This window comes from Myotis myotis, unplaced genomic scaffold, assembly GCF_014108235.1.
Source record: "Myotis myotis isolate mMyoMyo1 unplaced genomic scaffold, mMyoMyo1.p scaffold_m19_p_17, whole genome shotgun sequence".
Classification (NCBI taxonomy): domain Eukaryota; kingdom Metazoa; phylum Chordata; class Mammalia; order Chiroptera; family Vespertilionidae; genus Myotis; species Myotis myotis.
The window spans coordinates 8,609,161-8,636,587 of record NW_023416321.1 but is presented as its reverse complement, the minus strand read 5'-3'; the positions used below and the strand labels follow the sequence as shown (position 1 = coordinate 8,636,587).

The following is a 27,427-nucleotide window of genomic DNA, read 5'->3' as shown; positions in this document are numbered from 1 at the left end:
TTTTCACTTTTAAGCAAATTATTAAAGGGACAAAAATGGAAATGAAGATTTTTTTCAATATCAATTTGTTCATATGTATATATACTCTCTATCCATGTGCCATTTATATCTATTTTTCACATGAAAAATAATTTTTATTTAAGAAAACTTTTCAGTAAGAAATCTAGAAGTTGCATATGGACCTCACTTATATTCTTATCTTATGTGAAATTGCAGCAGCTTAAATGTTAAGAATATAATATACAGCTTTTTATTGCCTGCAGTGCTTTAAACAAGGAACACAGAATGCAATCAGTAAATATTGGTTATGTGAATGAATAAGTAAAACTGCTGAAGGAGTCAGAGTCTGTGTGAAATGACACTGGGCATGTAGTTAAATCATTTGGCACATGGATGACATAAAACTTGTATTAGAGGATTTGACTTCTTTTAGTTAAAATCCTTTGGAAAAAGAATGAAACTTTTCTTTCAGGCATATAGATTGTGCAGGAGTATATTAACCCAGGTATCAAATGCAGGAATTTAATTAATGGTATTGCAAAAGCCTTTCGGATTCATGGTTTATATTTCTTGGTTCCAATAAACAAAGGCTGCCTGGCCGGAGTGGCTCAGGTGGTTGAGTGTTGTCCTGTGCATCGAAAGGTTGCCAGTTTGATATCCTATCAGGGCACGTGCCTGGGTTGCGGGTTTGATCCCTAGTCTGGTTGGAGGTTGGGTCAGGGCACATAGGGAAGGCAACCAATTGATGTTTCTCTCTCACATCAATTTCTCTCTCTTCCTCTCTTCTCCCCTTCCTCTCTCTTAAGAATGTACTCAGGTGAAGATATAAAAAAACAAAAACAAAACAAAGACTGCCAAACACCCACTTCAATATAGTATTTTCTTCATGAACATAGTTCATGAGGATCTCTTACTTTGAAAGAGATCATCTGTATGAAACTTTCAGTTAACCAACCATATAGGGTTTATAAATCTTTTTCTTTTCTTTTTTTTTTTTTTTGGTAGCCTGGTTTATTTGGAGTTTATTAGACTTCTGTAGAGTCTACACTATTCTTTTTTAAAAACATATATTTATTGATTACAGAGAGGAAGGCAGAGGGAGAGAGATAGAAACATCAACGATGAGAGAGAATCATTGATCGGCTGCCTCCAGCATGCCCCACACTGGGGATTGGGCCCACAATCTGGGCATGTGCCCAGACCGGGAAACGATCCATGATCTCCTGGTTCATGGGTCAACGCTCAACCACTGAGCTACACTGGCTGGCCTACACTATTCTTAATGGCTGTTTATTTAAAGTATTGAGCTCTTAGAGAAAAAGAAGGGATCTGTATGAGCATTCACATTTGATTTAGGATTTTGCTAATAGAATGCTTAGTTTTAATTTTTTAAAAATATATTTTTTTATTATTTCAGAGAGGAAGGGAGAGGGAGAGAGAGAGAGAAACATCAGTGATAATAGAATCATTGATTGACTGCTTCCTGCATGCTTCACACTGGGGATCAAGCTCATAATCTAGGCATGTGCCCTGACTGGGAATTGAACCATGACTAGGTCAACGCTCAACCACTGAGCGACACTGGCTGTGCTCTTTCCAATTTTTAATGTATCACACAAGAATTGTGTGTGTGTGTGTGTGTGTGTGTGTGTGTGTGTGTGTGATAGAGAGAGAGACAGAGACAGAGACAGAGACAGAGACTGATTTGTTCCACCTATCGATTCATTCAGTGGTTGATTCCTGACCAGGGTTCGAACCTGCAACCTTGGCGTTTCAGGACAATGCTCTAACCAGCTGAGCTACCCAACCAGAGCTCAACTCGAATTTTTAATTGAAGTTTGTAAGAATAAATCACTTTTTAAATAATCTGCTTTAAGTGGAAGAGGATAAATTATCATATTTAAAGTTTATGCTATTGAATTTTTAACATTATGAAGAAATTTTCTTTTTAAATAGTTCAAAAGGAATTATACTTTCTTTTTTAACAATAAAGACTTCTTATTAGAGGTGTTTACATTATACAGATTAAATCTCATTATAAATTTCAAGAGACTCTTGGGGAGTGGGGGCGGCTGGGGAGAGGCCAGTGGGGGGAAAAGGAGACTTATTTAATACTTTAAACAATAAAGAGAGACTCTTAAACTTCAGGCATTCCTGGATCTTGACAACTTTTATTTTATTTTATTTTTATTTATTTATTTTTAAAATATATTTTATTGATTTTTTACAGAGAGGAAGGGAGAGAGAGAGAGAGTTAGAAACATCGATGGGAGAGAAACATCGATCAGCTGCCTCCTGCACATCTCCTGCTGGGGATGTGCCCGCAACCCAGGTACATGCCCTTGACCGGAATCGAACCTGGGACCTTTCAGTCCGCAGGCCGACGCTCTATCCACTGAGCCAAACCGGTTTTGGCTTGATAACTTTTATACATGAGCTCTGGCCAGTGTTCTCAGTGGTTAAAGCATTGGCCTGTGCATTGAGTGGTTGTGGGTTTGACTCCTGGTCAAGGGCCCGTACCTCAGTTGCAGGTTTGATCCCCCAGCCCTGGTTGGGGTGCATGCAGGACGCAACCAATCGATATGTCTCTTTCACATTGATGTTTTCTCTCTTTCTCCTTCCACACTCTCTCTAAAAACAGAAAAGTGATGGAAAAAATAATCCTGGTGAGGTTTAAAAAAAATTATTATACATGAGTATTATTCAATCTACTCACCATATGTGAGTTGTCTATAGGTATAAATGGGGAACCAGGAAGTACTGATATTAAGGTAGTTCAGTATTTCTTGGTACTGGATTTTTAAGTAATGACTTAAGAGTCAATGTCTGCTTCCCTATGTTAGAACATCTCGACATCTGTATGTCCTCAGAACTATATAGAGCTATATTTTACTGAGTGCCCTACACTAAAGGCTAAAGACCATAATGTTGTTAAGCATTGCAATTTTATGGGCCATCATTCCAAGGTTTTTTGGAACATTGGAATTTGTGGTTTGGGGGCGGGGGGGTTTGGAATTTGTTGAAGTAGCATTTGATCCATATTCAACATGTATGTCCTGAATTAGTAGGATGTACACATCCTGTCAAACCTGTCAAACACTCATTCTTTCTTGAAAAAAACATGCTACTAATGTAGTTTTTTTTTCCAGAAGCAATGTACATTTTCACAGTAGCAAATTATATTTGAATCCATAAAGTAAACCTTGGATGAAAACAAAACCTAACTATAAAACATAGACTGAACTTACATGAAATAATGATGATAGAATTCAGATACTTTGATTCTGGTGAAGCAGAACCAAGAACTAATGTATTTCTGAATCATGAGTAGTTGAAATTTACAAAGAACATTTTGCTAACCACTCTGCTGTACACCTGAAATTAATACAAAATAATATTGAATGTTAACTGTAATTGAAAAATAAAAATTTAAAAATAGTTTCTCAGGAATACAAAACAATATCTGACATTAGTTGAGAAGTGAGGAATTTTCTTTCCCTGAATATCTTGAAAATTGGGGAAATTTTAAGAATGTATATTGTATCCTGACTTGAGAGTTTTCTGGTAATATGCTTTGTTCCCAGGGTAGAAAAATCGTGCAAATTGTAATGTCATAAGTTATCTCTATCAGTAATTTAACAGAAAGCTCAGATGATCATTTTGCAAACTAATCTAGATTCTATTCTGTCTGATTGACAAGAGCTTAAAATGATGAAAATTGGTAGGAGGAAGTAGCTTTTGAGATTGTTTCATACACAAAGGGCAGCAGTATGCTTCAAAAAGGTACATTGCAAGGGTAGAGTTAGTCTTTATGAAACATATTCATGAAAGAATATGTTTCATCTTCTAAGATCTGCTTTTAAGACTTCCGTTCCCTGTAGTTATCAACTGCTTGTACCTACCTGGCCTTTAGAAATTAGTATGTTAAACTGAACCAGCTTATAGGAGTAACTATCTATAGGGCTTGTTTACCAAAGAAAAGTATTGCTTAGAATAGCAAAATTATAAGCCTGTCTAAGCATGTTGTAAAGCTGTTCAAAAGTAATTCAGATCAAGCTTTGAATTGGAAATGTAATTCTCAAGTTACAATCTGCTTTAAAAAGAAAAAGAAGAATATGGTTTTTTATAACCCCTTTTCAAAAAAAGTGGAGGAGGCTCCTACTGTGGTTACGATTCTCAGATCATTTTCAACCTTCTAATACTGTGATGGAATAGAAAAGGCTTACTATCTAACATGGTTTTATTTGTAGGAATGAATTAATATACTGCACTGTCTTTTCTGAGGACATGCATGGCACAAAATCCTTCACCTACTTAAATTAAATTAAATTGATATAGTTAAAATTTGGATCTCAAAACTGAGATTTCCAATCTATTCCAGAAAAGCCATCCTTTTCCCCCCACTGACTATAATTTGTTGATTATCATGAGAGATCTGCTTCACCTGCTTTTAATGATTCTGTAATAGTTGCTTGGACTTCTCCTTAGATTTTTTAGTTTGAGGTTTATTTATCCATCTTGGCAGGTCAGGTATGGTTGCCTTTTGCTTCCAAACCAATAGAATAAGTCAGTATACTTTTCACTAGTTTTGATTTCCAGCTTAGCTTTATTTCTTTTTCTGAGTTCTAAAATACTATTCCCTTTGTCCAAGTTCTCTCCACATCTTTAACAATACCGTAATGTTACATTGTTGAGCTTTCATTTGTTGTTTAAATCTTTGCTGGTTAAAATATAGAGTAGGTTTGATGATGCCATGAGTTGTAGTGAATTTTGCAAATTTAAGATGATTACTTTCTGCATTTTATTTCATCTCAGTAAAAGTCCAAATAGAATCTGGCCCATGTGGCTCAGTGTTTGAGTGTTGCCCCATGCACCAAGAGATTGCTGGTTCGATTCCCAGTCAGGGCATATGCCTGGGTTACAGGCTTGATTCCGGTGGGGGCATGCAGGAAGCAGCTGATTGATGTTTCCCTCTCATCAATGTTTCTATTCCACTCTCCCTCTCCCTTCTACTTTCTATAAAAATCAATTTAAAAATCTTTAAAAAAAACCACCTAAATAGAATCTTGGGAAGGATATTAAAGGAAGAGTTTGTTAAAGGACCTACAAATAATATTCAAAAATTGTTATTATTTCTTCATTTTTTAAAATATATTTTTATTGATTTTTAGATAGAAACATTGGTTGATTACCTCCCATACTCACCACAACCTGGGCATGTGTCCTGACCAGGAATTGGACCAGTGACCTTTCTTTTTTTAAAATTTATTTTAAAATATACTTTTATTTTTTTAAATATGTATATTTTTTTATTTCAGAGAGGAAGGGAGAGGGAGAGAGAGAATCATTGCCTCCTACATGTCCCCTACTGCGGATTGACCCCAAAACCCTGGCATGTGCCCTTGACCGGAATCAAATCTGGGACTCTTCAGTCCACAAGCCCACTCTCTATCCACTGTGCCAAACCAGCTAAGGGCCCAGGGACCTTTTTGTTGCACAGGAAGATACTCAACCAACTGAGCCACACCGGCCAGGGCTATTATTTCTTTAATATATTATAGGTTTCTTTTTGTAAAATCCAAGTCTTTTTAACTTTGATAAACTCCTTTTTCTGATTTTGTATTATGGATTTTTTCCTTTAAAAGTAAAATCTTTGTAATCTTTTAATAGCCAGACATTATAATCTTGATCGTTTTATTTGCATATCCTTTAAGTAATTGTGATCTTTTCTTCTCTTCTTTATTGTATAGTCCAAAAGAAACTCTGCCTTCAAAACCCGTAAAGAAAGAGAAGGAACAAAGGCCACGTCACTTACTCACGGACCTCCCTCTCCCTCCAGAACTCCCTGGTGGGGATCCATCTCCACCTGACTCTCCAGAACCAAAGGCAATCACACCACCTCAGCAACCATATAAAAAGAGACCAAAGTGAGTTTTTGTAGGGACCTACCTTAAGTACAGCTTTTATTACAGTGAAGAACTTTGGAGCTTAAATCTCACACTTTCTTCTACAACCCACACTAGTAGGATCATAAAAGATTGAGCCTAATGTATATCTATTATTTTATTTTAATGGATAAAAACCTACTACTTAGGAGATCCATTCATCTACATTCACAGATACGTAGCTGTTGTTATTTTTTTTAGAAAAGCAATAATTTCCCCAATCCAAATATATCACGAACATTGATCCCATTGTATCTTTTGAGTTCATAATATTTAGAGTATTGAAGGAAAAAAAAAAGCCCTTATACTCAGAGTGTGTAAGCCATGTACATATTAATGAAATTAATAGATATGGGATTTATTTTCTTTAATCACATAAATTGCCACACCATAAATGTAGTAGAATCTGGGTTTGATCTTCTGATTGTTAGCATTCCTCTCTTAAAAAAAAGTTACTTTTCTTGAGTACTTATTATTGCCAAAGTTTTCTATTTTTATTGTAACCCTATGATGTAGGGATTCTTTTCCCATTCTATAGGTGAATAAGCAAATACTTAATAGAGGTCAGAAACTAAGCAGCAAATCTACTTTATCTTGTGTCTTCCTGAAGTAAAAAAAAAAAATCTGTGTTTTAGCCATCGTGAGAGTCGGCTTAAACTATTTATTTCATATTATTTAATTCCTGTCTTTATAATAAAGAAATTCATAGAAGACTCGGGAGTTAGAGAAATCATAAAAGAATTTTTTTTTTTTAGTAGACTTAATTTTAAAAAACTTTTTGTTTTGCCATTTTTAGAATTTGTTGTCCTCGTTATGGAGAAAGAAGACAGACAGAAAGTGATTGGGGGAAACGCTGTGTGGACAAGTTTGACATTATTGGGATTATTGGAGAGGGAACCTATGGCCAAGTATATAAAGCCAAGGACAAAGACACAGGTAAATATTGCCACGAAATTTAGATGTCAGGTTAAAAAGTTAGCAATACTGATGTCTTAAGTGGACTTATCAAAAGTAAGTTTTGGGTTTTAATTTGGTCTCTAAAAGTTACTAAATAGACTAAAATTTTCCAAAAGAATAGTATAATTATTACAGTTTAAAAACCCTCCTCTTTTTCGTTGTCTTTTGTAAATGTTTTATAATAAGCTTGCTTGGAATTTAAGAGAGGGTAAAAATAAAATGTGTACATTGCTCTTTGTTTGATAAGGGGCTTAGTCCTTGAAGATAAAATAATGTAGTTGAATTATTGGTGTATTTTAATAACCAAAATGCTTAAGCCTGACTGATTATGGGATTTATAAAAATTCAAGTCTTAAAGAAATCAAAGATAAGAAAGGGAACTTAGGGACTTGTTTTTTAAGATATAAAAGCATTAAAATAGGCATTAAGTCAGTCTTTCAGAGCAAGGGCATATATTGACTAGATGGTAGCCAAAAAAATGCTAGTTGATACTATAATAATTTGAATTTATTGTGACAGGAGAGCTAGTGGCCCTGAAGAAGGTGAGACTAGACAATGAGAAAGAAGGCTTCCCAATCACAGCCATTCGTGAGATCAAAATCCTTCGGCAGCTAATCCACCGAAGTGTTGTTAACATGAAGGAAATTGTCACAGATAAACAAGATGCACTGGATTTCAAGAAGGACAAAGGTACAAGCAAAGAACTATGTACAGGGTAGATTAGTACATCTTATTTTTCTTTCTTAGCATATTGCCTGTTTGCATTGTTTATAGTTTTTACTAAACTCCAACTTTTTACTTGAACCTATACCAGAATTAAGATGTCAGTTAGCATATTGCTTTTGTGTTGAATAATGCTTATTTTATAAAATGTCCATTTTTCAGTGTACTCATATACTTTTAGAAATTATTGTTAATTATTAAAATTAGTGTTTCTGTACCACTTAAAGTCATTTTTTTTAAATTATAATAACAATTATGGAAAGTAAAATCCAGATTTATCAATTACTTTCATTTCTTAAAATTTTTAATTATTTTAATTATAGTTTACAAGCAATATTATATTGCTTTCAGGTGTACAACATAGTGATTAGACATTCATATCCCTTATGAAGTGATCACCACAAGTTTAGCAACTGTCTGTCACCATGCAGTTATTACATTACTAGTAGCCCTAAGCACCAATCAATGCGCCAGTAGCTTGCTGCCGCCCTCCTATAGCTCTCTGCCCACTGCCCCCCCCCCCCATAGCTTGCTGCCCTGCCCCCTCCTGTAGCTCTCTGCCGCCCGCTTGTAGCTCACTGCCCCACCCTCCTGCTGATCCGTGATCCAGTCGTTACGCGGTCCGTTGTTAGGTAACGACCATTTGCATATTACATCTTTATTATATAGGATAGGATTATTGGCTATATCCCCTATGCTGTACATTATATCCTGGTGACTAATTTTATAATTAGCAACTTATACTTAATTCCTTTCACCTTTTTTGCTTATATCCTAATGCCTCACCTATCTGGCAGCCATCAGTTTGTCCTCTGTATCTATGAGTTTGTTTCTTACTCTCATTTTTACATCATCCCTTCTGGTTATTGTTTATGTGCATCCATATTTTTACATAGTTTTTCACTGATACAGTTTAGAATTCAGTGCAGATATTTCTAAATCTTCATGTTTGTTTTCCTAGATTTTTAATTTTTGTCTATTTGGGCGATAAAATTGTTTTTTTTGTTCCCGTACTTATGTTTGAAGTAGTCTATATATGACATCTAATATACTTTTATTGAAATAAGTCTGAAGGTTTAGAGATGGGCAGCTGTGAAGACATGGCATGTGTGAATATAATCTAGAATGTTACAAGAGAATAAATATGATTGGGAAGAAAAGAATGTATAAACTTTGCCCTAGGTGGTTTGGCTCAGTGGATAGAGCGTTGGCCTGTGGACCAAAGGGTGCCAGGTTCGATTCCCGTCAAGGGCACATACCTTGGTTGCAGGCTCCTCCCTGAACCGGGCACTGAAATCAATAAAATATATTTAAAAAAATAAAAAAATAAAAAAAATAAAAGGGAATTCTGCTTATGTAATAGTATTTAGATAAATTTATGGAAGTTAGATCTGATACTGGGTTTATTTTGGGGAATAATACTCTGAATATTCCATGTTAGAGAGAGAGGAAGGGAGAGGTATAGAGAGATAGAAACATCAATGAGAGAGAAACATCATTGATTGGCTGTCCTCTGCACGCCCCCCACTGGGGATTGAGCCTGAAACTCGGGCATGTGCCTTGACCAGGAATTGAACTGGTATGGATAGACGCTCAACCACCAAACCACACAGGCTGGGCTAAATTAATTATATTTTAAATAATAAAATGATGTATGTGATGCATGCCCATTGTGGAAAAATTGAAAATATCTATAAAAGGCTAATATGCAAAGTGTTCCTCTGCTCGTTTGATGGGTCGCTATGACACACACTGACCATCGGGGCAGATGTTCAATGCAGGAGCTGCCGAGCTGCAGTGACTTGGCAGCAGCGGTTCTCAGGTGACACACCCGAAACCAGAGAGGAGGGAACCCGATTCCTTGTGGGGCTGTGTGATTTCACCTTTGGCCGTGGGTTATGTTATTGCTGGGGCACTATTGGCCCTGAATCTGGTTTACTACACGCTTGCATTTGTGTTCCACACCCTGTATGACAGCAACTTTGTAGAATGCCCTCTTGCACTCTGGGACCCCTTAAGGGATGTCTGAGAGCCGGGGGTTTTTTTGTTTTTTTTTTAAATATATTTTATTGATTTTTTTACAGAGAGGAAGGGAGAGAGATAGAGAGTTAGAAACATCTATGAGAGAGAAACATCGATCAACTGCCTCCTGCACATCTCCTACTGGGGATATGCCCGCAACCCAGGTACATGCCCTTGACCGGAATCGAACCTGGGACCTTTCAGTTCGCAGGCCGACGCTCTATCCACTGAGCCAAACCGGTTTCGGCGAGAGCCGGTTTTGACCCAATCCCTGCAGGCCAGGCAGAGGGACCCCGCTCACTCTGCAGATGCCCTTCAAGCCGCGGCGCCACCCCAGATGTGGCTGGCTGGGAAGAGACTGTGGGAGGTTGGCTCCAGGGCATGTCCGGCCCATCTCGCGCAGTCCCACCCCACTGGCCATTTTCTAATTAATTACCTTTCAACGTGCACGAATTCGTGCACCAGGACACTAGTAGAAGAATAAGAAAAAGAAAATAGCAATCACTTTTCTCTCACTCCAATCCAGTATACCATAGAACCACTCACTATAGTATTAGCATTTTGGCATATTTCTTTCTAGTACTTTATATTATATATATATTTATCTTAACATTACTGGGATCAAATATAGTTAGTGTTTTATAGCTTGTCATAAGCAATTTCTCATATCATTAACATGGGTTTTTTTTGTTTTTTTTTAAAATATATTTTATTGATTTTTTACAGAGAGGAAGGGAGAGAGAGAGTTAGAAACATCAATGAGAGAGAAACATCGATCAGCTGCCTCCTGCACATCTCCCACTGGGGATATGCCTGCAACCCAGGTACATGCCCCTGACCGGAATTGAACCTGGGACCTTTCAGTCCGCAGGCCGACGCTCTATCCACTGAGCCAAACCGGTTTCGGCCATTAACATGTTTTAATGACTGCATAAAGGTAGATGAATCCAAATTTACTTCATCAGTCACTGTTGAGCAATTAATTGCCAGTTTAAAAATATATATTATAACAGTGTATTGAACATCTTTGTACATAAATCTTTACATTTAGATTTATTTCTTAATATAGTTTCTGAGACGTAGAATTATTTGGTCAAAGGGATTTTCATATTTATTGTTAGATTGCTTTTAAGAAAGAGAGTAATAATTTATGTCCCACCAGTGAGTGTCCATTCCATTTTATCTTCCCTAACATTGAGTACATATTTTTAAAAAATGGTCATCTTGATAGGTGAAGTATATTGTTTTGAATTGCATTTCTTATATTTCATCTGAGTTTTTTCCATGTTTATTAGTTTTACATATTTTCTCTTTTTGAGTTGTCCTTTGTCTCCTTATCTTTTACAGTTTTGTGCTTTTCTTATTAATTTGTATGAGGTGGTAGCTAAATCTCTCTAAGACATTCCTTTAATGTAGTGGTTCTTAACTTTTTGGGGTCATGACCTCTTTAAACATGGATCCATTTTTCAAAAAAATATGTTTACTATGTTGCATACATATATCTTTAAAATGTTGCATACTGTTTCAGAGAGTTCGAAGAGTCCTTCAAGCCTACCCCCTAGATTCTGAATCCTTGCCTTTATGTTACCAGGAGACAGACGTTTAGACCGGATAAATCATTTTCTAACTAGGTCTAGTATTTCTTATGTTTGGTATTTGTCTCTATTATGAACCCTGTTGAAAGTGGCATTATGGTATGGATTTCAAATCTTTTACAGTTCTCTAAAAGTACTTTTTATATCTGCTTCTAAATTTAGGGAGTTTAAATAGATGATTCATCTTTCTTTCGTTACTAAATACTATGAAATTTACTAACAATTTATACTAAATAGACTGTGCTTCCCCCCCTCCCCTCCAGCATATTATGTGAGTCCTATTAATGAATATAAAGATTTCTACAAAAGTAGTCATAGGCAGTATGTAACAAAATGGGCATGGTTGTGTGTTACAAATAAAACTGTATTTACAACAGACAAGCAGACTGGATTTGCCCAAGGTCTATCATTAGCCAGTTGACTTAGATCATAAAAGACTCGTAATAATGCAACATGATTGGGGCAGTTATCCTCCTCAAGGCATAGTAGTCTAAAGAGTTCTGGACTAGGAGTCAGAAGATTAATTCAAATAGTTTTGCTACTTGTTATTAGAAAGGGCAAGTTATTCAACTACTCTGAATTTCAGTTTCTTCATCTATAAAATTAAGCAATTGTTCCAGAGGGCCTTATGGTCAACTCCAAAATTATGTTAAAATTTGAAGCATTGTAATTTAATAATCCTTTTTCTATTGTTTTTAATTTTTCTTTTATCCTATGTAGGTGCCTTTTATCTTGTATTTGAGTATATGGACCATGACTTAATGGGACTGCTAGAATCTGGTTTGGTGCACTTTTCTGAGGATCATATCAAGTCATTCATGAAACAACTAATGGAAGGATTGGATTACTGTCACAAAAAGAATTTCCTGCATCGGGATATTAAATGTTCTAACATTTTGCTGAACAACAGGTAATATAGTAAAACTAAATGAGGTTAAGCATTTTTTCCCTTCTGAGCCCCTTAGTTTCAATTAGTTGGGGTTATAGGTAGAGCCAGTCATACAGTTTTTTGCGTTTACATACACATCTGGTGTTTGTACCTTAGGAACAACTTATAATAGGGGTATCCTGATCTGCAGTCTCCAGACTCAGTGTTGATAAGGAATTAACAGAGGTAGGATTGTAACTTGCAAACATTTAAGGGAATCAAATCATATCCTACAGGACTATTCAGAGAGTTTTTGCCATAGTTAGTAAATAATATTCAAACATACATTGAGTTCTTTCTTTTTTTAATTTAAAAAAATATTTTTTAATTGACTTTAGAGAGGAAGGGAATGGAGGAGGAGATAGAAATCAATTAAGAGAGAGAATCATTGATTGGCTGCCTCCTGCATGCCACCTCCTGGAGATCGAGCCAGCAATCCGGGCATGTGCCCTGACTGGGAATCTAACCATTACTTACTGGTTCATAGGTTGATGAACTGAGCCACTCTGGCTGGTCTCTTCAGAAGTTTTTATCATCTACTTTCTTCCTCTCTGACTGTTTGCCTAAATTCCATTGGTAATATCAGATGTGTTATGCACAGTTGTCATTGGTGATAGTCCTATCTATTGAGGAATAAAAAGCAAGTTTGACACTATTAAAATCAGGCCAGTATTTGTTTCTTTAGGAAATTGGGCTGTTTACAGCCACCTTTGTCTGATTCACTCATTGTTTTTTTGTTTGTTTTTTAAAAATATTTTTATTTCAGAGAGGAATGGAGAGGGAGAGAAAGATGGAAACATCAATGATGAGAGAGAATCATTGATCTGCTGTCTCCTGCACACGCCATACTGGAGTTCAAGCCCACAGCCTGGGCATGTGCCCTGACTGGGAATTGGACCCGTGGCCTTCAGGTTCATAGGTCTATGCTCAACCACTGAGCCACACTGGTCGGGCAGATTCACTCATTGTTTTCAACATTTCTGTTTAAAAATTGGACAAACATAAATAACAATATGAAATGATTCTGACATATTTTTTGGTCTTTGTGGAGTGGGGTGACCAACCATGCAGGGTTACCCAGGACTGTTCTGGTTTCTGTGCTGAAAGTCCTACATCGGGTGGTTGGTTGGTCACTGGAGAGCTCCACGTTTAGTAGGGGAGCTAAACAAATAAATTGCTCAATTCAATAAACTTTTTATTAAGCCATTTTATTCCTTGAATTTGGGAGCGCCTGGGGAGATGCAGTATAGAGGAATGAATAGGAATTTATCAGGGAGACTGGCAACAGAGGGCCGAGTTTCTAGGCAAAATAAATTGCATTGACAAAAGCACATAAATGTGAAAATAACATAGCATGTCTGGAAAATGAAAAAATCAGTATTGCTAGGGTAAAGCTGGACAGTTGCAAGAACCAATTTAAGGATCTAGTATAAGTCGCTAAGGAGGTTAAACTTCATAAGTGACAGCCACTGAAGGATGTTGGTTCAGTTAATTCTTTGTTTTTAAATTATAAAACTAATGCATTATTTTAAGTTAAAAAATATATAAACTGCATATATTTGTACTTAAATATCTTTTTGAGACAAAACATGGTGTTGAGATTTATTTCTTTCTGTTGCTATCTCTATGACCCAGAATTCTCATTAAAGCTGGGCGTAGTTAATTTACATCTATAGTCGTAATGTTTCAAGAACTTGATGGTTATCGGCTTGCAGCTTTCTGTACTATAGTGTTATCATACTTTCTTCTGTTCCTTTTGCTCCTCCATGGGGGATGTTTCAGGCAAGGGAATAACTACAATCCTGCTCGGTGTCTTTTCTGGTTGGTGGGTCAGGCCCCTCCGTGTTCCTGATTTCCCACAATCAGGAAATTCAGGAAGCTAGGTGGGATGTAGGAGTCACATAGTCTAGCTATATGTAGCTTTTGCTCTTCCCATTTAATTCTGTCTACACAGAGACTTCTGGGTGATAGTACCTGGAGAGAATGGTAAGGAGACCTCAGCTGGAGAAGAAAAAGAAAGCAGTTGATAAGAGAGGGAGGAGAGCAGGGGTAGTAAGTCATGTGGGAGTTCCAAGCTAGCAGTATACATGGATTCAGGAATTATCAAGCATAGAAAAAATGTCAGAAGATAGAACTCAAGGGAATGGGTAGAGAAAGAGGAAGAAAATAAAGTATATCATGAATGCAAAATAGGCAAGTTTAAGAAGTGAGTGGCCATAGATGTCCAATGATGTAGACAGATTATAAGACTTACAAGAATTTGAAAATTAAAAGGTCAGTGGTGACTGTGGGGTAAGTGGATGGGTAAGACAATTAATAGGAAGGTGATGGTAGATGTGTCTTTAATTTTATATTTAAGGATACAGAGGTTTGAGTATATTTAAATGCTAATGGAATAGAAAATCAATAAAAGTTGAAGATTCAGGAAAGATTCAGAACAATTTAAAGGAGGGAGGGTCTAGAGGAGTTGGGATCAAAGCCACAGGTGGTAGTAGCCACAAATGTAGGTGTTGATTAGCCTTGAACAGGCGAAGAGATTGCCAAACTTGTTCTGTAGTTAAAGGAAGGGGAAGAAGGTTATAGGTGCAAAAAGTTTATAGGTAACATGATGGCTTCTGTTTTCAATGCAGGTCATTTACTGAGAGTAGTGGGAAGGGGTGGATTAGGTGCTGGTGATATTTAGGTCTGACCTATTTTTCCATAACTATGTCAATTGCCATTTTAACTTTTATTCTACTATGTGCCTTGAGTCGTGGACCATCTCAGGCTCTCAGAGTAAGATGCCAAGAAATTTGAGGAACCCTTTTTGTCCCATTATAAAACTCATGTCAGCTATTCCCTTCCTTTTTGCTTTTCTCAGAATTTGGTTATAAATTGACCTTTAAAATGTAATGATGTTTGGAGCAAGTATGTAAGATGCCCATAATCTTTACTAGAAATGATTAGAGTTGATTTAATGTAAAATTTTGTTGTTACAGGCATACTTTGGAGATTTTGCTAGTTTGGTACCAGATCACCACAATAAAGCAAATATCACAGTAAAGTGAATCATACAAATTTTTTAGTTTCCCAGTGCATATAAAAGTTATGTTTACACTATAGTCTGTTGAGAGTACAACAGCATTATGTCAAAAAAATGTACATAACTGAATTTTAAAAATACTTTGTTGCTAAAAAATGCTAACCATCAATTGAGCCTTTAGTGAGTCCTAATTTTTTTGCTGATGGAAAGTCTAAGCCCACAGTACTTACATATAACTGTGAACTTGCTAGAAATTCTAATTTTGGGGCTATGACCTACTGAATCAGCTTCTCTGGCAGTAGGGCTCAGGATACTTTTAATAAGCTTTCCAAGTGATTTTTATTTCATATTACAGTTTGAAAAACCCTCTAAGGTCATAGTTGTATATCATTACTAGAGGCCGGTGCACGAAATTCATGCACAGGTAGGATCCCTAGGCCTGGCTGGTGATCAGGACTGATTGGGGCCTTCTGGCTGCTGACTGGGGCCTTCCTTCGTTCCCTGCTGTACCCTCGTGGTCAGCGCACATCATAGCAAGTGATCGAACTCCCAGTCTCTCGGTCGAACTCCTGAGGGGACACTTTGCATATTAGCCTTTTATATATATAGATGTTCTAGGACAGGGGTCCTCAAACTTTTTAAACAAGGGGCCAGTTCACTGTCCCTCAGACTGTTGGAGGGCCAGACTATAGTTTAAAAAAAACTATGAACAAATTCCTATGCACACAGTGGCGGCAAAAACACCCGGTGGGCCGGATAAATGTTTTCAGCGGGCCGCATGTGGCCCGCGGGCCGTAGTTTGAGGACCCCTGTTGTAGGAAGTGATGTTAATATGTTGATAGAAGGCCTCATTCATCATAAAAATTGTTAGCTCAGATCAAAGCTATTGTCCCTGTTTGAAAAAAATCTGTGATAGCCACAGTGTTTACTTTTTATTATGAGAAAAAGTCAAATTACAAGAAAAAGTTGAGACTAATATAATTAATTACATATACAATTAACATTTTATTATAGTTGCTTTTATTTTTCTGCTTGAGTTATTTATTTTGTTTTAAAATATATTTTTATTGATTTTAGAGACGAAGGGAGAGGGAGAGAGAGAGAGAAACATCAATGATGAGAGAGAATCATTGGTCGGCTGCCTCCTGCACATGCCCCACAGTGGGGGTCGAGCCCCAAAACCCAGGCATGCACCCTGACTGGGAATTGAACCCTGACCTCCTGGTTCATAGGTCGATGCTCAACCACTGAGCCATGCAGGCTGGGCTCTGTTTGAGTTATTTTAATTACAGACATCATTACATTTGACCCCAAATACAAAATTAATTATTACCTACTAGAGGCCCGTTGCACGAATTTGTGCACGGGTGGGGTCCCTGGACCTGGCTGGCTATCGGGGCCAATCAGGGCCGACCAGCGGGCGGGGTGGGGGGAACCATGGGAGGTTGGGGGTGGGAGTGCACTGACCACGAGGGGGCAGCTTCTGTGTTGAGCATCTGCCCCCTGATGTTCAGTGCGCATCATAGCTACCAGCCGTTCATTCAGTTGTGTCGTCATAACGGTCATAACGGTCACTTAGGCTTTTTTATATATATAGATTATTTTCTAACACTCAATCCATACATTTTTTCAGTTATGTCAAAAATATCTTTTGTATACTTAGTTTGGATTTTGAGTTGGATTTAATTGTTAGGCCTCTTAATTCTCTCTTAATCTAGAACAGCCATTTCTCCCCCCTGTAATAAGTATTTAATCATGAGGGTCTAGCCACTGTTTGCCAAGACATGAAGGAAATATTTAGTTGAGTCAAATCCAAAAATTAGTAGTTTTCCCCCCAAAAAAGCCCTAAGGCTTAGTAACCCTAAGGTTACTGGAGTAATCAAGAGAGACTTAACCTGGGAAAGAAGGTTAAAAGCAGAGATTAAAATCAATTTTTGTAAATCCTCTAACTCCTAAATTAACAGTTAACTTTTTAGGTATAATTTGGAGATTATTGCTGTTCGTTATGAAAATAATTGATTTTGTTTTACAGTGGGCAAATCAAGCTAGCAGATTTTGGACTTGCTCGGCTCTATAACTCTGAAGAGAGGTGAGACATTTATCAAAATTACATGTGGGAAATAATGCTTTTTATTCTTGGATATTCTAGTATCCTACAAGTTGCAGTAATTTTCTAAATGTATTACTACCTAGGTTATAGAAAGTAAATTCTATCTTAAGTTCTTGGATCAGCCTTAAACTAAAATAAATCAACCCAACTTCTACTTCTGAACTATTAGGTTGCTGTGGAGTTGTTTTGATAGTCCCAACTTCAATTGGCAGCTATTTCTATTTGCATTTAATTGTTTAAGTATTTTATATCAGAAGCTATTGTAAATTTATGTCATGATTGTTTTTTACATTTCAGTCGCCCTTATACAAACAAAGTCATTACTCTGTGGTACCGACCTCCAGAACTTCTGCTGGGGGAGGAGCGTTACACACCAGCCATAGATGTTTGGAGCTGTGGGTAAGGATCCCTTTACTTTTTCTTTTCTTTGTAACTCACGTATTGTTGAACTTGTATCTTGTTCTCTCTCTACATTGATTTTTGTAGCTTTTTTTTTTTTTTTTTTTTTTTTTTAGTTTAAAAGGATGGGGATAAACTTTTAGCCAAATTTCGGAGAAATCTGTTGTTGAATATTTCTTAATATCAGAGCTACTTTTCATTTATTTATTTATTTTATTTTATTTTTTTGTACTGCCCTCACTAGTCGTTCATTGGACAGTAGCGCAAAAAAGATGGTTGGCTCAGAGATACTTTTTAAACATTTCAATTGTCTTTTTATTTCTTTTAACTTAGTTTGAATTGGGATCCATATACAGTCAAATCAGATTCATAGATTGCAATTGCTTATCTCAAGTCTTTTAATTATAGATTCTCCCTCTATCTATCTTGAGTCCCCTTATCTCCTTGACAATTTCCTTAGAAGAAACTGGGTCACTTATTCTGTACAGTTTCCCACAGTCTGGATTTTACTGATTGCATTCTTGTGTTGTTGTTTGTTTGTTTTTGACATGGTTCTCTATTCCTTTCATTTTCTGTATATTGTAGTAAATTTAGGTTTGATTCCCAATCACCCACTGACCTTGAAACTACTTTACAGGTGGTTTTGACAGATTATCAAAATGGTACATGAGAGTTGCAGTGGGGGGAGAGGGGGCAGTGAGAGCCTCTGCCCAGAGGACAGGCAGTAACTACGTTATCTGTAAAAATTTGAAAACAGCAAAATAATCCACTACAGATTAGTCTGCCCTTTTTTAAAAAAAAAACAATTTTTTTTAATTGATTTCAGAGAGGAAGGGAGAGGGAGAGAGATAGACATGTCAATGATGAGAGAGGATCATTGATTGGCTTTCTCCTGCACGCCCCCTACTGTGGATTGAGCCTGCAACCTGGGCATGTGCCCTTGACTGGAATTGAACCTGGGACCCTTCAGCCTGCAGGCCGATGCTCTATCCACTTAGCCAAACCAGCTAGGGCTAGTCTCCTTTTTATTATCACCTTATATAGGCAATTCTGGTAAAATATTTATTCCTACTAGGGTAGATTTACACACATATATACACCACTTTACATAACATATAATTTTCTCTTTTTGAAATGTTATCAGCTGTTAATGATCCACATCCATTAATTCATTTGTGGTTGTTTTGTGATGGTGATATTCTAATTATATCATTCCTTTCTGGAATAAAGATAACATATCTATTTGGCTAACCTTAGGTACAAATGATATGGAAAAGGTAGGGATAAAGGTTTAATTCTTTTATTTACCATTTTCAAGATAAAGAGGTGGTTTTTCTAGCATTCTCTAAAGATAACCAAAGAGAAGGCTTGAGGGCTTGTTTTTTAGTTTCATTACGAACTCATGGGATTAAACATATTTGATATGTGTTAATCCATTATAGTTATCATCCTTATTCCTGTTCAAACTGTCCAGTCTTTAGAGAGTTTATTCAGGTTAATTCTTGAGTCTTTTTGATACATTCATAGTAGTCTAGCCTTCCTTGTTTTCTGGTCCCAGGCTCATCCTATTGATTCCTTCCCCAGACCTTGTATCAGCCATTTCTCTAAAGAGTCTTAGTTCCTTTTCATTGAAAATAATATTTACAGTTTGTTTCTGAGAGGAATAGACATTTTACATGGCCCATGTTCATTAATTGTTTCTTATGCTGTATGATTTATGCATACATACCACTGTCCTTGACCTGAATGCTTTAGGATTTTGACATACATATACTTACAGTGGACCATAACACTTTTCCCCATTTTTTCCTTTTATTTCATTCTTTAAAAGGAGCATTGCAAGGGTTTTATTTCAAAATTCAAAAGGGTGAGGGAGAAAGAGAATATAATTTCTGTGGTAGCTTACTCAGATCAAATGAAGCTTTAGTTAAATAAACTGATTCAAGCTGGATGTGTCTGTGTTCTAGACTATTTGCTTTAACAGTATTAGCATTTAAATTGTCACAACTAGACTCTAAAGGTAACGTCCCATTCCATTAAGATGCAGGTTGCGGGGGGGGGGGGGGGGGCGGACACAGTTCATAGCTCTTTTGGTACTATTATTTTAGTCTCTGCAACCTGCCATGTTAGTGCAGTAGCAAAGTGTTGGATACATAGTGATGTTTTCCCCACCAAAGAACTGGAAACTGAAATTTAAAAAGCCACAGAAACAAAATTTGAAATTAAAATTATAGAAAATTAGACTTTCTTTAAAGCCCAGTGACTCATTGAACTGAGATTTTATTTGACTTTTGATGTGCGCTTACTACTTTGGTGATCCATGGTAGTCTTCTCTGAAGATACTTTTGTAGAATGCTCTTTTCAGAGACTCGCTAGAGCAGTTCAATTTGAAATTCTGGGGAGAAACTAGAAAGACTAGTACAACAAATTATACCTAGAGTCTAAAAACACAGCTGGGTTTGTTTGTTTGTTTTTTCCTTCAGCCTTTTTTATCAGTTGTGACAGCACTGTATTTGGAATTTGATTTGGCAATTAATGTTAGAAACAGAATTAAATTTTATTTTACTTTTTTATCTCTTGATAAGGTTCGTAAGAATTTGTCATTTGAGGTTAACAAATACAAATAGAAAGGTACTAATAACTTTAAGAGCTAGGTTTGTTTTGCCTTCTCAAATTTAATCAAGCCAGATAATTTTAAAGTGAAACTATGTAAACATTGGTTTTGTGAGTATTTTTGAATAAATCTCATTTCAACGCACATACTAGAGAAAAGATTCTTTTTTAAAATATGTATTTATTGATTCAGAGAGAGGAAGGGAGAGGGAAACATGGATCAGCTGCCTCCTGCATGCACCCTACTGGGAATTGAGCCCTGGGCATGTGCCTTGACCGGGAATTGAAACTGCGACCTTTTGATACATGGTTGCTCAACCAACTGACCCACCTGGCCAGGGCTCCCACTTTTTAAAAAATGAAGTATTTCACACATACAAAAAAATATAAAGTATTTATATAAATTTTTCCATTTGTTTTTAAGTTTATTTTGAAATAATTTCAAATGTACAGAAAAGTTACTAGAACAGTACAAAGAACTTTACTATAGCCTTTATTTAGATTTGTTAAAATTTTTTCACCTTTTAATTGAAGTGTATAATAAAATGTATATATTTAAATTAGACATATTGTATACCAGTGAAACCATCAAAAGTTTATATCACCTCCAAAAGTTTCCATGTAATCTCTCTCCTGTCCCCACCATCCCATTCCTAGGCAATCACTGTTCTGCTTTCTATCACTATTGATTGATTTCCATTTCTAGAATTTTATACAAATGGAATCATACAGTGTATGCTCTTTTTTCCTCTTGCATCTTTTACTCAGCATAATTATATTGAGATTCATTCATATTAGAGTCACTAATTTTTAATATCTTGCCACATTTGCATGTATGATGTACATACATATATATAATATGTACATAGAATAAAATGTGTTTATAAATATACTGCATTTTTTTTCCAGAACTATTTGAAAATAGTTGTATATATCATGCTCCTTTCCCTCTTAATATTTAATGTACATTTCCTAAGAACAAAGATTTTCTCTTAAACTAGAGGCCCAGTACACAAAAATTCGTGCACTCGGGAAGGGGGTGGTCTCTCATCCTGGCCTGCGCCCTCTCGCACTCCGGGACCCCTTGGGGGATGTCCACCTGCCCGCTTAGGCCTGCTCCCGGGGGATCAGGGCCTATTTGGCAGTCAGACATCCCTCTGGCAGCCCAGGAACCCTCGGGGGATGTCTGACTAACAGCTTAGGCCCGCTCCCCACCATTAGTTGGACTTCCTTAGCACAGCCGCGGAGGCAGGAGAGGCTCCCGCCGCCACCACTGCGCTGGCCAGCCATGAGCCAGCTGCTGGCTGAGAGGCACTCCCCTTGTGGAAGTGCACTGACCACCAGGGGGCAGCTCCTGCATTGAGCATCTGCCCCCTGGTGGTCAGTGCTCATCATAGCGACTGGTCGTTCCTGGTCATTCTGCCATTGGGGTCAATTTGCATCTAACCCTTTTATTATATAGCAGTGGTTCTCAACCTTCCTAATGCCACGACTCTAATACAGTTCCTCATGTTGTGGTGACCCACAACCATAAAATTATTTTTGTTGCTACTTCATAACTGTAATTTTGCTACTGTTATGAATTGTAATGTAAATATCTGATATGCAGGATGTATTTTCATTGTTACAAATTGAACATAATTAAAGCATAGTGATTAATCACAAAAACAATATGCAATTATATATGTGTTTTCCGATGGTCTTAGTGACCCCTGTGAAAGGGTCATTCGACCCCCCAAAGGGGTCACGACCCACAGGTTGAGAACCGCTGTTATATAGGATAATCACAGTACAATTATCAAATTCAGAGAATTTAACATTGTTAGATACACTATATTTAATAGAGTGCTTTAGCTTACATTTCATATCCTCATTTTGTCAACAATGTTCTGGAAACAATACCTTACCTGATAAGAGGATCCAATCCAGTATCATGCATTACATTTAGTTGCCATTATTTAATCTGGAACAATTCTTTAATATTTCTTTGTCCTTCATGACATTTACATTTTTTAAGAATACAAGACTAGTTACTCAATAGGTTCAGGTTATGAATTTTTGGCAGGAATACTCCATACGTGTTCTTTTCAAGTATCACATTTGTTTGCTTCTTATTAGTGATGTTAATTTTGGTCACATCCTCTAATTCCTAACACTTTTCAGTTATTTTACTAAATGATTTTATGCTCCTTATGTCCAAGTAAGTTTCTCTTCACTCAATCAGATTTACCATATATTTTGTCATGTGCTCTATATGTAAAGAAGTTGTATTCCACCTACTCTTTAGGTCTTACTTTGCATGTTTTTTATTCTTCATGTAAAAGCATGCCATTTTCAGGATAGTTATTTCATTCTTAGGTTAATTAAGATCAAATTTATTTAGCACACATTTTATTGAATCATTTGGTTAAGGTGTTGTCTGCCTTCCACCACAAAATAGCTACTAGTTTTCATGTTGTAATAAATAATAATTTTTATTATGTTTAATTTTTCTAGTTATTAGTAATAAATATTTATTATATATTATACATAATATACTTATATATAATATATCTATATATAATATATATTATATAAATAAAAAGTAATTTTTGGAGAGAGATCTGGAGATTGTAAATATGTCAATCTAGTTTTGAAAGGCTTTTTCAAAATGATAAAGGTATTTAAGCATATTGTATCTAAGAGTCTTATTGAAACTGATCTTGGCTTATGACAATAACCTTTTTTTAAAAAAAAACAAAACAAATAGTGCTAAGAGGACTATGGTACAGGGCACTGGTCACCAACCTTTCGGACCTCACAGACCACCAGTGGTCCATGGACCACCGGTTGGCAACCGCTGGTATAGGGCACATTGCATAGAACAGATAAATGAACAACGCTAATACATATTCTCTTTATAGGAACTGCTGGGCATCCTTGTAAAATTGAAGTGTGGGGTTTTTAGTCTTATTTTTCTTAATTTACAATGGAAGTGTTATAAAGGGACTCTTTTTTTTTTTTTTTTAAGGAAAGGACTCGACTCCCTTTTTCTGCTAATATATAGGCTGTCCTTTATAGGTGGCAAGGGTTTTTTTTACCTGCTGGTAAATTTAAATCCTTTATACTGTCTAGTTTTAGTGCAAGAAATACTTTCTTTTATGCAACTCAGACACTGCAGTGTAGGGCTAATTTACAACCTGGTATATATACCATAAAAGTTTATTGAGACACACTATAAATAGCTTCTAGGGATTTCTCTTCTGACCTCTCAGTTTTACTCTTTCTAGATGCATCCTTGGGGAACTGTTCACAAAGAAGCCTATTTTTCAAGCTAATCTGGAGCTGGCGCAGCTAGAACTGATCAGGTACAGCTGTGCATGTGCTCTGAGTGTCCAGGTGTGATAGGTGATCACATCCTCTAATTCCTAACACTTTTCAGTTATTTTACTAAATGATTTTATGCTCCTTATGTCCAAGTAAGTTTCTCTTCCCTCAGTCAGATTTACCATATATTTTGTCATGTGCTCTATATGTAAAGAAGTTGTATTCCACCTACTCTTTTTTTTTTTTTTTAATATTTTATTGATTTTTTACCACCTACTCTTTAGGTCTTACTTTGCATGTTTTTTATTCTTCATGTAAAAGCATGCCATTTTCAGGATAGTTATTTCATTCTTAGGTTAATTAAGATCAAATTTATTTAGCACACATTTTATTGAATCTGTTTTGTAATAATTTCCTTTCTCTGTTAAACTTTAGGATTCAGAGATAAATAAGATAGGTCCCTGCCTTCAAAAAGCTCAGAGTTTAATAAGTGATAAAACATGTAAACAGATAATTATGAAATAGAACCTGTAATAGAGGGTTTCAGGAAGACCTGGGATTGGGATAGAATTTGGATTGTTTTATTCAATAAAATTAAAGGAAAGAATATAGCAGGCTAATGTAAACTTTTTAAAAGGTGGCATATAACTTATTATTTGTTATGAAGTAAACTCAATTTTCCATTAAAATGTTCAGTCTTGGGCTCTCTTCTGCCAGTTTTTCTTATATGGACATTTTAGGACCAGCTCAGCCCTTTGTAATTAACACTAACTGAACTGGACAAAATTGATACTGAAAACCTCTGTGGAGGATTAAAAACATGTTTATGAAACCAAATATGTTGTGGATTATTTTAGATCCGCCGTGGGCAAACTGCGGCCCGTTTGAAATGAATAAAACTATTGAAAAAAAAAGACCGTACCCTTTTATGTAATGATGTTTACTTTGAATTTATATTAGTTCACACAAACACTCCATCCATGCTTTTGTTCCGGCCCTCCGGTCCAGTTTAAGAACCCATTGTGGCCCTCGAGTCAAAAAGTTTGCCCATCCCTGCTTTAGATAGTTGTACCAGTATTTTCTCTTCATTATCTTGTAACCAATTCTTTCTGTCCTATTCCTTTTGTCCTTAAAGCAGTAAGGCCAGGTTTTTCTTTCTGCATGCCCTCTAATTTAATAAGCTCTTGGGAGGTAATCGTTTCTGCTTCTAGAATCTCCAGAATTCATGATGCTGACGCACTTACTTCCTTGTTCTTGCTTTCTGCTTTGTTTTCAGTCGACTCTGTGGTAGCCCTTGTCCAGCTGTGTGGCCTGATGTTATCAAGCTGCCTTACTTCAATACCATGAAACCGAAGAAGCAATATAGAAGGCGTCTACGAGAAGAATTCTCTTTGTGAGTTTGGCAAAAATGTGCATCTGTTTTCTATGTTTGATTGGTGTTTGGTTTGGACTTGCTTTTTCCTGGCCTAGGAAGTTAGTGTTGTCCCAATTTATTATGGCAACACATCATAAGAAAGCATTTTATTTTTAACGAAGTTCTGTCACTGCCTTTTGGTAATTTTCTCTTTTGAAGGCTTTTCAGCGGTTCTCAACCTGTGGGTTGTGATGCCTTTGGAGGTCTAACGACCCTTTCACAGGGGTCGCCTAAGACCATCAGAAAACACATATCTAATTACATATTGTTTTGTGATTAATCACTATGCTTTAATTAGGTTCAATTTGTAACAATGAAATTGGAGATCACCACAACATGAGGAACTGTATTAAAGGGTTGCAGCATTAGGAAGGTTGAGGCCCACTGCTTTAGATGATAGAAAACCATTTTATTTTGAACATTATATATATTTTTTCAGTCTTTTTGATCTTACCAAGACAAAAAGAGAATGTAATTGCTGGCTTCATGTTTTCTAGCCTGTTATAGTACTTAAATCCTGTGTGGAGCCCTAGCCGGTTTGGCTCAGTGGATAAAGCGTCGACCTGCGGACTGAAGGGTCCCAGGTTCGATTCCAGTCAAGGGCACATGCTTGATCCCCATTGTAGGGCCTGTAGAAGGCAGCTACATCATTGATGTTTCGTTGATGTTTCTATCTCTCTCTCCCTCTCCCTTCCTCTCTCTCCTCCCTTTCTCTCTGAAATCAATAAAAATATGTAAAAAAAAAAAAAAAAAATCCTGTGTGGAAGAAAACCTGCTTGCTTGTCTAGCCTCCTTCCAACTCCCTTTCCACAGTTTTATGTGAAACTGGAAATTCAGAGCCTTTGACACAAGGTTATAGGCTCAAGAATTATGTGGTTGTTGTGAACTTGTCCTTTCTCTCTTCCTTCCCACAGCATTCCTTCAGCAGCACTTGATTTACTGGACCACATGCTGACACTAGATCCTAGCAAACGTTGCACAGCTGAGCAGACCCTACAGAGTGACTTCCTTAAAGATGTCGACCCCAGCAAAATGGATCCTCCAGAGTAAGTGCTGATGGATCCTCCATGTAGTGACCTTAAACCTCCTTCCCAACCCTAGGAGATGAGAAACTCAAAGTAATAGACATTTAAGAGGAACTGCAAATGGTCCTATGCCAAATGGAGCGGTATCCTCAAATAGGGTTATGACTGATAAGAGCTTTTATTGCTCTATGTTGTGTGTTTTTTTAAAAACAAGGCATAGATTTAGATATATTTATTCTAATTTGACTCAAGCTATCTTGTGTTCCTGGATCCCAGCATATTTTCATATAGAGCCTCTTTGAACATATTTCTTCCTAGTTTTTGCTATTAACTATTCCATCTGCTTGAATCCCCTATGTCTATGGTGACCATGTATATTCCACACTTACAAGGACAGTGCTAATTTTAAGTTTGCATCACTGTCAGGTCAGATGTCCTGAGTTTAGAAAATGCGGTCTTTGAAGGTGTCTCTCTTTCATTAGACTTTTTTTTTTTTAAATATATTTTATTGATTTTTTACAGAGAGGAAGGGAGAGAGATAGAGAGCTAGAAACATCGATGAGAGAGAAACATCGATCAGCTGCCTCCTGCACACTCCCCACTGGGGATGTGCCCGCAACCAAGGTACATGCCCTTGACCGGAATCGAACCCGGGACCTTTCAGTCCGCAGGCCGACACTCTATCCACTGAGCCAAACCGGTTTTGGCTCTTTCATTAGACTTTTATGAATTTCCTTATTCTCCAAAATCCTCAGAGTTCTACAGTCACATCTCACATTCTGGCAAATAAGTCTCTTCACATTTATCACTGACAGCATTTTTGGACATTTCTTCTTTACAGAAAGACTACCTTAAAGAAATGAATGGGATGTTAGTACATGAGTAGGTACTAACTACAAATCTGATTGTTCCAAAGAAATTTACTGCACTAAAATTTTGATACATAAATATTGATTGAAATACATAAAGCATTTTACTGAAATTTGGGGACTCTTGCAATAGAGAGATTTTTGGTTATGGTAATCCTTATTGTAGTAAGATTTGATCTACTAGGACTGTTTGCATTATCATGGGAAAGTCTGAAAATATATTAAAATATGTTAATAAACCCTATAAATTAAAATATCCAGTAATGGAAATTCAGTGGGCAGAAAGAAGAATGAACCAGTTTTGTTTTGTTTTTATCTTCACAGACCAAGTAATACATAAATTGATTTTACACAGAGGGGATTTCATCATGATATGCTTATGTTATTCCAAAATTTAAATCACCACTTTGCCTGGACTCTTTGTAGCTATTAACAAGCCAGTCATCTCCGTGCTATTTATTCCCACCTGAAACTTGACCAATAAAGTTCTCTTTTATTC

General features: G+C 36.6%; 1 protein-coding gene across 9 annotated transcripts in view; it reads left to right on the top strand.

Moving 5' to 3' along the window:
- Positions 1 to 27,427, top strand: part of CDK12 (cyclin dependent kinase 12) — an 81,157-nt gene that overhangs the window by 11,321 nt on the left and 42,409 nt on the right. For 8 of the 9 annotated variants that reach the window (XM_036339119.1, XM_036339124.1, XM_036339128.1 and 5 more), the window contains exons 3-11: positions 5,751 to 5,927; positions 6,742 to 6,881; positions 7,422 to 7,592; positions 11,963 to 12,152; positions 17,225 to 17,281; positions 17,600 to 17,701; positions 23,584 to 23,661; positions 24,897 to 25,013; positions 25,949 to 26,080. In XM_036339119.1, the coding sequence (XP_036195012.1) occupies positions 5,751 to 5,927; positions 6,742 to 6,881; positions 7,422 to 7,592; positions 11,963 to 12,152; positions 17,225 to 17,281; positions 17,600 to 17,701; positions 23,584 to 23,661; positions 24,897 to 25,013; positions 25,949 to 26,080 (1,164 nt within the window). The remainder of the gene's footprint in view (positions 1 to 5,750; positions 5,928 to 6,741; positions 6,882 to 7,421; positions 7,593 to 11,962; positions 12,153 to 17,224; positions 17,282 to 17,599; positions 17,702 to 23,583; positions 23,662 to 24,896; positions 25,014 to 25,948; positions 26,081 to 27,427) is intronic. The other variant, XM_036339123.1, reaches the window with a different exon arrangement.